Source organism: Leptodactylus fuscus, chromosome 8 (assembly GCF_031893055.1).
Source record: "Leptodactylus fuscus isolate aLepFus1 chromosome 8, aLepFus1.hap2, whole genome shotgun sequence".
Taxonomy (NCBI): domain Eukaryota; kingdom Metazoa; phylum Chordata; class Amphibia; order Anura; family Leptodactylidae; genus Leptodactylus; species Leptodactylus fuscus.
In genome coordinates this window covers 43,193,152-43,205,852 of record NC_134272.1, presented here as the reverse complement: position 1 = coordinate 43,205,852, position 12,701 = coordinate 43,193,152, and the positions used below count along the sequence as shown (strand labels likewise).

The 12,701-nt window shown below is 40.1% G+C and overlaps 1 protein-coding gene across 1 annotated transcript in view; it reads left to right on the top strand.

The window, feature by feature from the left end:
• VPS16 (VPS16 core subunit of CORVET and HOPS complexes) overlaps positions 1-12,701 on the top strand; it is a 46,776-nt gene that overhangs the window by 14,910 nt on the left and 19,165 nt on the right. Inside the window, exons 6-12 of the mRNA XM_075285126.1 lie at positions 391-506; positions 2,054-2,176; positions 3,235-3,290; positions 5,231-5,320; positions 5,944-6,038; positions 8,411-8,487; positions 10,016-10,147. Coding sequence (XP_075141227.1) covers positions 391-506; positions 2,054-2,176; positions 3,235-3,290; positions 5,231-5,320; positions 5,944-6,038; positions 8,411-8,487; positions 10,016-10,147 — 689 coding nt within the window. The remainder of the gene's footprint in view (positions 1-390; positions 507-2,053; positions 2,177-3,234; positions 3,291-5,230; positions 5,321-5,943; positions 6,039-8,410; positions 8,488-10,015; positions 10,148-12,701) is intronic.

The following is a 12,701-nucleotide window of genomic DNA, read 5'->3' as shown; positions in this document are numbered from 1 at the left end:
ACAGTCACATGAAACAAACCGTGCTTCCCCATTGTGAATAGGTACCTTGTTGCCATGATCTCACTAGTTTTGTCAATATGAGAATTAGCTCTTTGAAGTAACAGTATTGCCACTTCCCTCTTTGGACCAGTAGCAACACCCTCTTTACTCTGAAGAGTAATATTGGATATTGACAAAAAAAAAACAAAAAAAAAAAAAACAGCGATATCCCGGTAATTGTGGCACCAATTCACCATTTAAAGTACTATTTGATTCAAGTGGGTGACAGACTCCCATTAAATTGTGAACATTGACTAGGGACAACTGACGCCAATGGTGGCAATCTAAAATAAAACAACCACTGGCAAATGACAAATATAAATGTTTAAAACATATTTTTTTTCTTTACAGGTGCTAAAGTGGCTCCTTCTTGTTGGACAGTTCTCCTACAGGATAGAATGACATTCATTCTATTAGCAATAGGCAAAGAGTTGTACCTGTTGGATAACACAGCTTGTACTGGTATAGTAAGTAAACCTGTTGTCATCTTGAATTATTGATAAAGAAGTATAAACCAAATTGAAGATAAACCTGCTCATACAGTCTGTTAGTCGGGGATTTTCTGAAATCAGCTTGCATAAATCTTGCAGAGGACTCTGGGGTTTATTTCTTACTGACGTTCTTCACTTTTACTTGTTGTATGGGTAAGGGGAGGACAAAGGACAAAGAGCAGAGTTTTTCAGTCTTTGGGTCATGCTGCTGATAGCACAGAAGGGGACGACTTTTTCTTCAGCCAGTTATTTAGTTAGACCAAGAGCTTAGTGGAAGAAAGAGGGAGAAATGGCTGAGCTCTTGGCACGCAAAATTTCTTCATGTATTTTTCAAAAGATGAAATCCAACAAAAGGAATAGAGTAAGAATTAGAATTGCTGTGGTTTTGCTATTTTTTTTATTTTATTTTATTTTTATAGATCGAATGTATGGGAGAGGTGGAATAAAATTAGAAGTGAAGTGTCTGTGTCCATTGGCATACAATGTGATTTTATCTCTAAAATCTTTGGAAGTGTGCTTCTGTTAAGTGTTATATCTTTATTTGATTTTATTTATTTTTAAAAAAAATTTAATATAGATTGTGAGCCCCACATAGAGCTCACAATGTACATTTTTCCCTATCAGTATATCTTTGGAATATGGGCTGGAAATCCATGCAAACACGGGGAGAACATACAAACTCCTTGCAGAAGGTTTTCTGTCCTTGGCGGGACTTGAACACCAGGACTCCAGTGCTGCAAGGCTGCAGTGCTAACCACTGAACCACCGTGTGGCCCCTTTGTTAAAGAGGACCTTTCACCATTTTGCCCACAGGCAGTTCTATATACTGCCGGAAAGCTGACAGTGCGCTGAGTTCAGCACACTGTCGGCTTTCCCGATGTGGGCCCAGTGTGAAGAGTTTATGGTCCCGGTACCGTAGCTCTTCTATGGTCAGAAGGGCGTTTCTGACACTAGGTCAGAGACGTCCTTCTTCACAGCACAGCCAATCGCGTTGTGCTGTGAGAGCCAGGAGGAACACCCCCCCCCCTCCCTCCCTGATAATGCTCGTCTATGGAGGAGTACTGCGAGCAGATGGAGGGGGCGTTCCTCCCGGCTCTCACAGCACAGCGCGATTGGCTGTGCTGTGAAGAAGGACGTCACTGACTGACGCACTGTCAGCTTTCCGGCAGTATATAGAATTGCCTGTGGGCAAAATGGTGAAAGGTCCTCTTTAAGTGTTATATTTAATCAGAGTAAGGCTGAGATTTTATTTTCAGTTTATCATCACTGTGTTATTAACATCAGTGCATCTGTGCAAGGTTTATTTGATGGAATGGAACTCTTTCCACAGCTCTGAGTAAATTTACTAGACTGATGACATTGCTGGTAGACATTTCCTTTCCAAATTTAGACTTGTATCATTTGGCCTGTCAGGCTGAGCATCTTTGTGATTGGTGTAAGAGTTTTAGCAGGTGTATAGATCAATTTACATTATGGTTGTGCTTGACTTAACAAACCCTTTTGTTGTTTTTTTGTTGTTGCAGACACTACCTGGATTGAGCCCACTGTCTGGTGCCTACTTGCATTTGTCGGTGTCCTTTCATTATAAGTATCTGGCAGTTTTCACAGACAGTGGTTACATATGGTTGGGAACTTCATCACTGAAGGTAAGTACAACGTTCCTTCTAATAAAAAGAAATTATGTTCAAGTAATGAGATGTGAATATATATAATTGTAATCACAATTTACTGAGAGAACACATTAAGGGTATGTTCACACAGAGTGAGTTTTTTGCAGGCTGAAAGAATCTTCAGAAAAAATTAGGAAATGGCTTATTGTGGGGTTTTGGTTTTTTTTTTTTTCACATGATACTTTTTTTTTTTTTTGCTCCAACACACTGTATGGACCTGAAAACTTCCCTTTAAAAACATTTGCGTTTTTTTCATGTGAAATAAACTGCGTCGCGTGTCTTTTTTGTAGTATTCTGTTTACTTGTCTGGCTGCCTGGACACCATATTTTAATGGACTGTAGCTAGGGCTTATTTTCGGAATAGGGCTTCTATGTCAAGCATACTCGAAAAATCCTGAATTATATAGATTTTTTAACTTCTTAAAGAAAACCTGGAGGAAGCACAACTTTATAGTATGAGATCTGGGGCCAGCAGTTTGTTGCCATGATAGCCAAGAGCCTATTGAAGCACCCCAGGCTTGTCTGGCATACACTTCCATTGCAGACTCTATGTAGCCTGTAATACACTTTCCGGTATTTTGCAATGCATTGGTATTACAATGCACTGATTTAATAATCATGGGGTGATGAGACCCCTAGGGGGGATCTGATAAATACAATAAAAACCCCCAAAGGAATTAAAAATTCAAATCCACCCCCTTTCTTTAGAGCACATATAAAAGTAGAAAAACAAAGTGAAACACACACGCATTAGGTTCAAAAATGGCCAGTTTACAAGCTTAAAAAAATGATTAAAAATTTCCATATAGTGAACCATATAGCAGAAAAAAAATCAAGAGCTGAACTGCCATTTTTTCACTGTTTCGCCCATCTCAAAAATTTGAATAAAAAGTGATCAAAGCAAAAAAAACATTCCACTGCAAACGGCTTATGAAATGTCCATCCTCCATGTCACTATTGTTAACATTAAGTTTAGATGGTGTCAGCAACAATGGTATTTATTTGAGCTTTTTTTTCTTTCCTTTCTTTTTTAGGAAAAACTTTGTGAATTAACTTCAGACATAAGGCAACCACCAAAACAAATGTCCTGGTAAATAAATTTTTGTCTACACTTTTTCCTGCTATTAATTTTCAATAATGAAGAAACAACATGCAAGATACCAATACAAGAAATAGCTTGTATTATTTTACCTATACGGCAAATGTATGGCACTGGCTCAGGAGCTGAGACCACCTGCAAACAACTATTGTTCCGATCATAGCTCTTTAACCACATAGATGTTGCAGTGATTTGTGACCGCTAAGAGAATATATAGGGGGGCTACTTACTTTGCCAATCATCACCTAGTATAACAGATTGCTAATAGGCTGTTATGACAGCCAGGAGCCTATTGAAAAGGAACTTCTCAGGTGTTTTTTTTCACTCTAAACTGGTACCAATGTGTGCCGCATCAAGTAACGTTATCAAGTATATAAAGATTATGTTATATGTTTTAAAAACCTTATGCAAATTAAATCTTAGTGACAGGCAGCATAGGAAATATCATTACTAGAGATGAGCGAACAGTGAAATGTTCGAAGTTCGAAATTCGATTAGAGTAGCCGCTCAATACTCGACTGTTCAATCGGATATCGACCCCATTATAGTATATGGGGAAAAAATACTCGTTAAGGGTGAAACCACTATTCGATTCAGGAGGGCACCAAGTCCACTATGACACCCCAGGAAATGATGCCAACACCCTGGAATGCAACTGGGACAGCAGGGGAAGCATGTCTGGGGGCATCTAACACGCCCAAGTCACTGTATTACGTTGGGATCCCTGTCAGCTTGCGATATGCGGGAGCTGACTTTTTCCCATAGGAATGTATTGACCAGCGTTGATTGGCCGAATGCCATACAGAGTACAGCATTCGGCCAATCAACGCTGGTTCTGCTGAAGGCTCGTCTGTGAGGAGGCGAAGTCTAAGATCGGGCCAGAATGGAGACTGCTGTGGACCGATCTTAGACTCCACCTCCTCCGGCAGAACCAGTGTTGATTGGCCGAATGCTGTACTCTATATGGCATTCGGCCAATCAACGCTGGTCAATGCATTCCTATACCGAGATGTAGCAGTGCTGGCTGTGCGCTCAGCCTGGCTACACCGGAGATTCAGCCGAGCTGAGCGCACGGCCAGCACTGCTACACCGGAGATGTGAACCCTACTGCACACTCAGCTCTGCTGCATCATAATGAAAAAAAAAAACACCATTGCTAAGTGCTGTTTTTTTGTCACCTCTTACCCCTAAAAGTAGCTTTCTTTGTTCTCGCCTCACTAAGCATATAGTAAAAAGTGACCAAATAAGTCATATATGTAATATATACAAATTTATATTTTATGGTGTAGGACAATGCAAGAATTGATTATTTGAAAAAGTTAATAAGAGTAACTCTCTGTACTGCAAGCATAAGTACTGCAGTGCTGTCCCATTGAAGTATGTGGGGCAACAAGAGCTGTGCTGCCTTGATGCTGGAGATCTGCATATCTAATATTAATGTAGAAAGTGGATAACCCCTTTTAAAAGATGATGTCCAATTTTTTTTTTTTTAACAATATATTTTCAATTCCTTACGGGTTTGCAGATTTCTGCCTGCTGTCATTCATTACTTGTTTCCAGTTGATGGACACACAGGTGCACAACTTGTGACAAGCCAGATGCGAGTTGTATATCTGTGTCCATCGCATCATCATGGTCTGTTTTTAACTGACTGCAATTAAACGATAAATCACAGCAAGCAAAGATCTAGAAAACCGTAAGGAAGTGAGGCAGAAAGTATATTGGAAAATTGCATAATTTTTCATTATACCATCAATAACATTATTTTCTGAAATTTGAAATAATCTTTAAGGCCTATATCACATCACGAAAGGTTATATATGACACCCATCAAGCTATTGGCTTACGCTGTTATCCTTTTAAAATGACTAGCAGCCAAAGTTTCAATGGTGATCCTTTCCAGTACTGTTCAATATTTTACATTTGTATAGGTGCATCAGACCACGAAGTAAACAACTTGCAGTCGTTGTCCTGTGGGACAAAATGCTTCTTGTTGCTGGACGTGCCGAAGAGAACATTTTGTATCCTTTCAGCTTTTGTTATTTATATATATGTAAAAAAAATTCTTAACACTTGCCTAACCTTTAAACAAATGAATGAATACTACTGTTTGTGTACATGAGGAGTAACAGAATTTCTTACATTTTGCCATTTTTAGCAGTTACAAACTTTGTCTGTAGCTTGTATTTCGTTCTGAGCTGGAGGGTGGAGAACAGCTGTCATATATTGCACACAGTGAGCACAGGAGAATCTGCTTCATAACACTCACTTAGAAACTGCTTCAGAGCTATGCAGGACATATATAGAGAAGTCCTATCCTGTATTGATGTGAATAAAATGCTCTTGTTTCCATAGCAAGCCTATATTTAGTTCCAGCATTATACTAAACCTGCCTGTATACATGTGTAATTTGACAATTCTGCTATATCTGTTGCAAGATGAAGTAGAGGACACATTTTTCAGAGTGACATTCATATTAGCAGATGTGAGAAGGAAGCAAGAAAACCTCCAAATAAAAGCAGAAAGAAGTATTTGTCCCTGATAACAGGAAGTTTCTTGCACTATTGATTCATGCAAAGTATGTTGAAAAGCTTTTAACTGTTTAAGTACCACCTTTTTGTTAAATCCTTAACAAACAATACATATTTCCCTTGGATGAGGAAACGTTTCTTGTCTCTGAACTTGATGGTGTTAGACTTATTTCTCATTCTACACATGAATTTCTTCATGAAATCCCAAGTACGTATCATATCTATACAGCTTAAAGGCTTTGTGCAGCTGTATTTTTTATTTCAGTTAATTGACGCTAGGTTCACAACTGCGTTCAGCCTTCCGTTCTGTGCTTTCCGTCTTCTGCATGCCAGAAGACGCAAAGCACAGACCGGGTCCAGCCGTGAGCGGCGGTGAGCGTTTTATGCTCTCCGCCGCAAAACCGGATTTTTTAATCCGGACACAGAGTACTGCATGTCCGACTCTGTGTCCGGATTAAAAATCCAGGTTTCGCGGCGGAGAGCGCAAAACGCTCACCGCCGCTCATGGCCGGACATCTCTCTCACCCATTCAAATGAATGGGTGAGAGAGACTCCTGCAGGTTTCCGTATCCTGCTCTGTTTTATGCAGGAAACGGAAACCTGCAGAATGGAGAGGGCAACGCTGATGTGAACGAGCCCTTAAAATGACAAATGAATCGACCATACAATACGAAAAACAGACAAATGTGCTATACTTCTTTATAGTCTGTTATCACTTCTTTCTTTGCAACAGTTGTCTATCCTGACAAGGCCAGTAGTTCTTCTTGGTGAGCTGCTGTCTAGTCAATGTACAATATGACATGTATCTCCCTAACCTTTTGTTGCGGTGTTTTGATTCAAAGTGTACCTCCAAAGAATAGTGCATTGAAATATAAGAAAATGTGTAATAAATCTTAGTAAGGGGATTCTTTCCTTCACCACTAGAGATGGCACCCTCAGCTATTGTGTTAGTTTGTTATGCATAAAGCTACAGTCTGTTGGTCTTTGTTGACTGCCACAGGCATTAAACAGTTGGGACTGGAGTTGTCTTTGATCACTGCCATTGTAGTACGATGTCAGCTGTATATTACTGTGGACACAATATATGCTTGTACACTTGCTATTCCTACTCTGTATATTTATGGCAGTGTGGAGAAAGTATGTTCCAGGCTCCTATTAAATGTATTACATGATGGTAGCAGGGACTCAGTGGCTCAGTGTTTTATGTAAGACAAAAGAAAATCTTAGTACTTTACTTGCATTGAAAAGGAGTAGGCTAGTGGAACTAGTGAATATTTTTAGAATGTGTTTCTTGTATACGTCATTCCATGACATCACCCCTGCACTAAAACAGAATACCAGTGACTGTCTCTCTGCTGTCTCTAATATCATGTCCTCGCCCTGTCTGAAACTGGATGTCTTAAAGACTGAACTATTACTGTTTCCACCAATAAATAGTTCTATCCCTGATATCTCCATTGCCGTCTCCGGCCTCACTTTAACTTCGAGGCAGCATGCTCGCTGCCTCAGGGTTATGTTTGACTTGGACCTTGCCTTCACCCTCCATATCCCATCACTCGCATGCTTATGTCATCTCCACCTCAAAAATATCTACAGATTCTGCGCTTTCCTTACCATAGACACATTAAAGACACTTATTGTCTGCCTGATTCACTCTCACCTTGACTACTGTAACTCCCTTCTACTCTTCCCTCTACAATCTATTCTGACTACAACAGCCACACTCCTCTATCAGTCTAAATGCTACAGCGATGCCTCCGGTCTGTGTCAATCACTACAATGGCTGCCTATTCAATACAGACTACAATATAAACTTATCACCCTCATCTGCAAGGCTCTCTATTATGCTGCACCTCCCTACATTTCCTCACTCATCTCTGTCTGTTGCCTAACCCATGCTTTCCGTTCACTCAATGACCTAAGACTATTATCAGAACCTCTCATTCCCGTATCCAAGACTTCTCCCGAGTTGCACCACTTCTCTGGAATGCTCTACCCCAGACAATCAGATTAACACTCAATTTCTTCAGCTTCAAGCGCAAACTAAAGACACATCTTTTCAGACCGGCCTATCACAATTCCTAATGTAAACTCTTGCAGTTAGAATCCCTAAATCTAACTCTCCTCTGCTCATGCTCTGTTACCCCACAGGATATGATGTTGTTTCAGATTGTAAAGTTCTTTATATGTCCAGGCACCAACTGCACATTAAAGGACAGCTTTCTTATGTGTAATGAAAGTAACTTCTATTGCAAAAATGTCTGGACCACTGTATAAGCAATGCTACCTCCGAGGCCTCCCCCTTCTATCTTTTGTGTCACCTCCTCTACCCCATAGATTGTAAGCTCTTGTGAGCAGGGCCCTCAGCCACATTGTGTGAAGTGACTATTTCTTTGTATTGTACCTTTTTTGTCTGTACTTGAACCCTACAATTTGTAATGTGTTGCAGAATATGTTGACGCTATATAAAAAAACCAAAAAACTTATTATTATCATTATTGTTGCTTCTAACTTCCATTAGCGTGCCTATAAAGATTATTGTAGTGTAACAATGTGCGTGTTTGATTATATTTATTACAGAAGCAACTGAAGAAATTTTTAAAATTGCTTCAATGGCCCCAGGTGCACTTTTGATGGAAGCACAAAAAGAGTATGAGGTAAATTTTAAAATTATGTTAATTTGTAATTGCACAAATACTTTGATCAAGGACTAGGATCAGGGAATATGAAATTAATCGCCTGTCCTTAGGACTGGTCGTCAGTATCAGATCGATGATACCTGGAACCTCCACAGATTAGCTGATTGAGGGGGCTACAAATCCTCCTCATTTCTGGAGTTCAAAAGTAATTGGTCAAATTTAACATTATTATAAGCAATGTTAATTTTTAATACTTTATAGAGAATCTTTTGCATGCAATGACTGCTTGAAGTCTGGAACTCATGGACATAACCAAACGGTTTCCTCCTTTGTGATGCTTTGCTAGGCCTTAACCGCAGCTCTTCAGTTCTTGCTTATTTGTGGTTCTTTCTCCGTTAAATTTTGTTTTAAGGAAGTGAAAAATGAAAGTCATTGATTGGGTTGAGATCTACTCATTGACTTGGCCATTGCAGAATATTCCATTTCTTTGAGTTTGAAAAAACAAAGCAAAACAGAAACCCCTAGGTTGCTTTAGCAGTATGTTTTGAGTCATTGTCCATCTTTACTGTCCAGTGCTCTCCAGTCAACCTTGCAGAATTTTGTTAAATATGAGCCAAAAGAATATCCATGTATACTTCAGAATTCATCCGGCTGCTTCTCTCTTCTGTCACATCCCCAATAAACACCAGTGACCCAGCACCATTGGTAGCCATTCAGGTCCATGCCATCACACTCCATGACTCCACCATGTTTTACAGAAGATGTGGGGCGCTTTTGATTGTGAGCCTTTCTAAGCCGTCTTTATACTTTCTTCTTCCATCATTTTGGCACAAGTTGATCTTGGTTTCAAATGTCCAAAGAATGTTCCAGAACTGGGCTGGCTTCTTTAGATTTTTATTTTTGGCAACATCTAATCCGGCCTTTCCTGCTGATTAATTCTTTGCATTTTGTGGTGAATTTTCTGTATTCGCGTTCATGAAATCTTTGCCTTATGGCAGACTTATATATTGATACACCTACCTCCTGGAGTGTGTTCTTTACTTGGGTGGATGTTGTGAAGGGATTTTTCTTCACTGTGAAAAGGGTTCAGTGATCATCCACCACTGTTGTCTTCTGTAGACGCCCAAGCCTTTTTGAGTTTCCCGAGCTCACCAGTGTGTGTTTCCTCACCAACTTCTAAATGCAAATGACCCATCTGGAATCAGCTCCAGACCTTTTGCCTGCCTGATGGTTAACAAGGGAATATCCCATGCAGCCCATTAAATAGCTTTTGTGCAATTACTTTTGGTCCCTTGAAAAAGAGGCAGCTACTTGTTACAGAGCTGTAATTCCTAAACCCTTCCATTAATTATAATGTGAATACCCTCAACATAAAGCTGAGAGTCTGCACTTCAAGCCCATATTGATCATTATAAATGTATATGGAATATGTTTTGGTAAACAACTAAAATGCCAAAACTTAGATATATATCTGCTACATTAACCACTTTACTAAATTTACTCTCATCAACGCATTCCAAGGGTTGTCATTTTTTGTTATTTCCAGAAAGAAAGCCAGAAGGCTGATGACTACCTTCGGGAGATAAAGGATCAAAACCTGCTTCCTGTGGCTGTAGCAAAATGCATTGAGGCAGCTGGTTATGAACATTCAACAGAAATGCAAAAATCATTGCTAAGGGTAAGTTGAAACGTTGCCAACACAAAGTTAACCTGTGTGAATACATGCGGATCTTCATTAGTTAGATTGTAGAATCATCTTCCTCAGTAGAAAAATGGCTATTCGCACAGAATACATTAACTGTCAGCCGCTGGCCTCGACGCCCAACCTCTTTATAGAGTTGCAACATGTGCTGCAGTTGTAGCCCAATTCATCGTCCTCTATATTTCCATGAGTCCCAAAAATAAATTAATAAAAAAAAAGCCTAGTATGTTGCAGATTTGGATGGATATATAGATCCCTTTTCTTCCTTCCAAAGTCATTGACCATTCCTTTGGTCATCCCCACATTTAACCTCTTCCTGACACAGCCATGTGACATTTTTCCATTTTTGTTTTTTACACTCCGACTTCCAAAATCCAGAACTTTTATTTTTCTGTTGACAGATACATACAAGGGGTTATTTTGTGTGGGACAACCTGTACTTTGCAAAGGTACCATTTAATGTTCCATACAAGACACGAGAAACTGGAAAAAAAAAATCTGAATGGGGCAGAATTAGAAAAAGTTTACAGAGCTCTCTTTTTCCAGCGATGTTCATTATATATTATCAGGTCCAGCTTCATTCCTGAATAGAAAACCAGAGGAAAGGTCTGGTGTTGGCCCCCTAGCAAATACTGGTGGCTTATCCCAAAGATAGGCCTTCAGAAAAAAAATACCCGTAAAGATCCTGTAATGTGTTCTCATTCATACAGCTAGGTAAAAATAAAAGTCCAGCAAGGAGAATGAAAGTGGGATAACTGGATCTAATTGAAAAATACAGTCCTATGAAAAAGTTTGGGCACCCCTATTAATCTTAATCATTTTTTGTTCTAAATATTTTCGTGTTTGCAACAGGCATTTCAGTTTGATATATCTAATAACTGATGGACACAGTAATATTTCAGGATTGAAATGAGGTTTATTGTACTAAGGGGGCGTTCACACTACCGTCGGTGTCCGACATGTAGTGTCCGCTCCTAGTGTCCGCTCAAAATCTGTCACGGACACTAGGAGCGGACACTAGATGTGTCCGTGACACCTGTCATTCAAATGAATGGGCATCGGGTGCGTTCTTTTGCACTCCGTGCCCGTCCTTCCCTGTCCGCAAGAGAAGATGTCCGACTTCTCAAGCGGACAGAAAAGCCCTGCATGCAGGGTTCCCATTCATTTGAATGACAGGTGTCACGGACACATCTAGTGTCCGCTCCTAGTGTCCGTGACAGATTTTGAGCGGACACTAGGAGCGGACACTACATGTCGGACACCGACGGTAGTGTGAACGCTCCCTAACAGAACATGTGCAATATGCATTAAACCAAAATTTGACCGGTGCAAAAGTATGGGCACCCTTATCATTTTATTGATTTGAATTCCCCTAACTACTTTTTACTGACTTACTGAAGCACAAAATTGGTTTTGTAACCTCAGTGAGCTTTGAACTTCATAGCCAGATGTATCCAATCATAAGAAAAGGTATTTAAGGTGGCCAATTGCAAGTTGATCTCCTATTTGAATCTCCTCTGAAGAGTGGCATCATGGGCTACTCAAAACAACTCTCAAATGATCTGAAAACAAAGATTGTTCAACATAGTTGTTCAGGGGAAGGATACAAAAAGTTGTCTCAGAGATTTAACCTGTCAGTTTCCACTGTGAGGAACATAGTAAGGAAATGGAAGACCACAGGGACAGTTCTTGTTAAGCCCAGAAGTGGCAGGCCAAGAAAAATATCAGAAAGGCAGAGAAGAAGAATGGACAATCCACAGACCACCTCCAAAGAGCTGCAGCATCATCTTGCTGCAGATGGTGTCACTGTGCATCGGTCAACTATACAGCGCACTTTGCACAAATAGAAGCTGTATGGGAGAGTGATGAGAAAGAAGCCGTTTCTGCACGTACGCCACAAATAGAGTTGCCTGAGGTATGAAAAAGCACATTTGGACAAGGCAGCTTCATTTTGGAAACAAAAATTGAGTTGTTTGGTTATAAAAAAAGGCGTTATGCATGGCATCCAAAAAGAAACAGCATTCCAAGAAAAACACATGCTACCCACTGTAAAATTTGGTGGAGGTTCCATCATGCTTTGGGGCTGTGTGGCCAATGCCGGCATCGGGAATCTTGTTAAAGTTGAGGGTCGCATGGATTCCACTCAGTATCAGCAGATTCTTGAGAATAATGTTCAAGAATCAGTGACGAAGTTGAAGTTACGCCGGGGATGGATATTTCAGCAAGACAATGATCCAAAACACCGCTCCAAATCCTCAGGCATTCATGCAGAGGAACAATTACAATGTTCTGGAATGGCCATCCCAGTCCCCAGACCTGAATATCATTGAACATCTGTGGGATGATTTGAAGCGGGCTGTCCATGCTCGGCGACCATCTAACTTAACTGAACTTGAATTGTTTGTCCAAAATACCTTTATCCAGGATCCAGGAACTGATTAAAAGCTACAGGAAGCGACTAGAGGCTGTTATCTTTGCAAAAGGTGGATCTACTAAATATTAATGTCACTTTTCTGTTGAGGTGCCCATA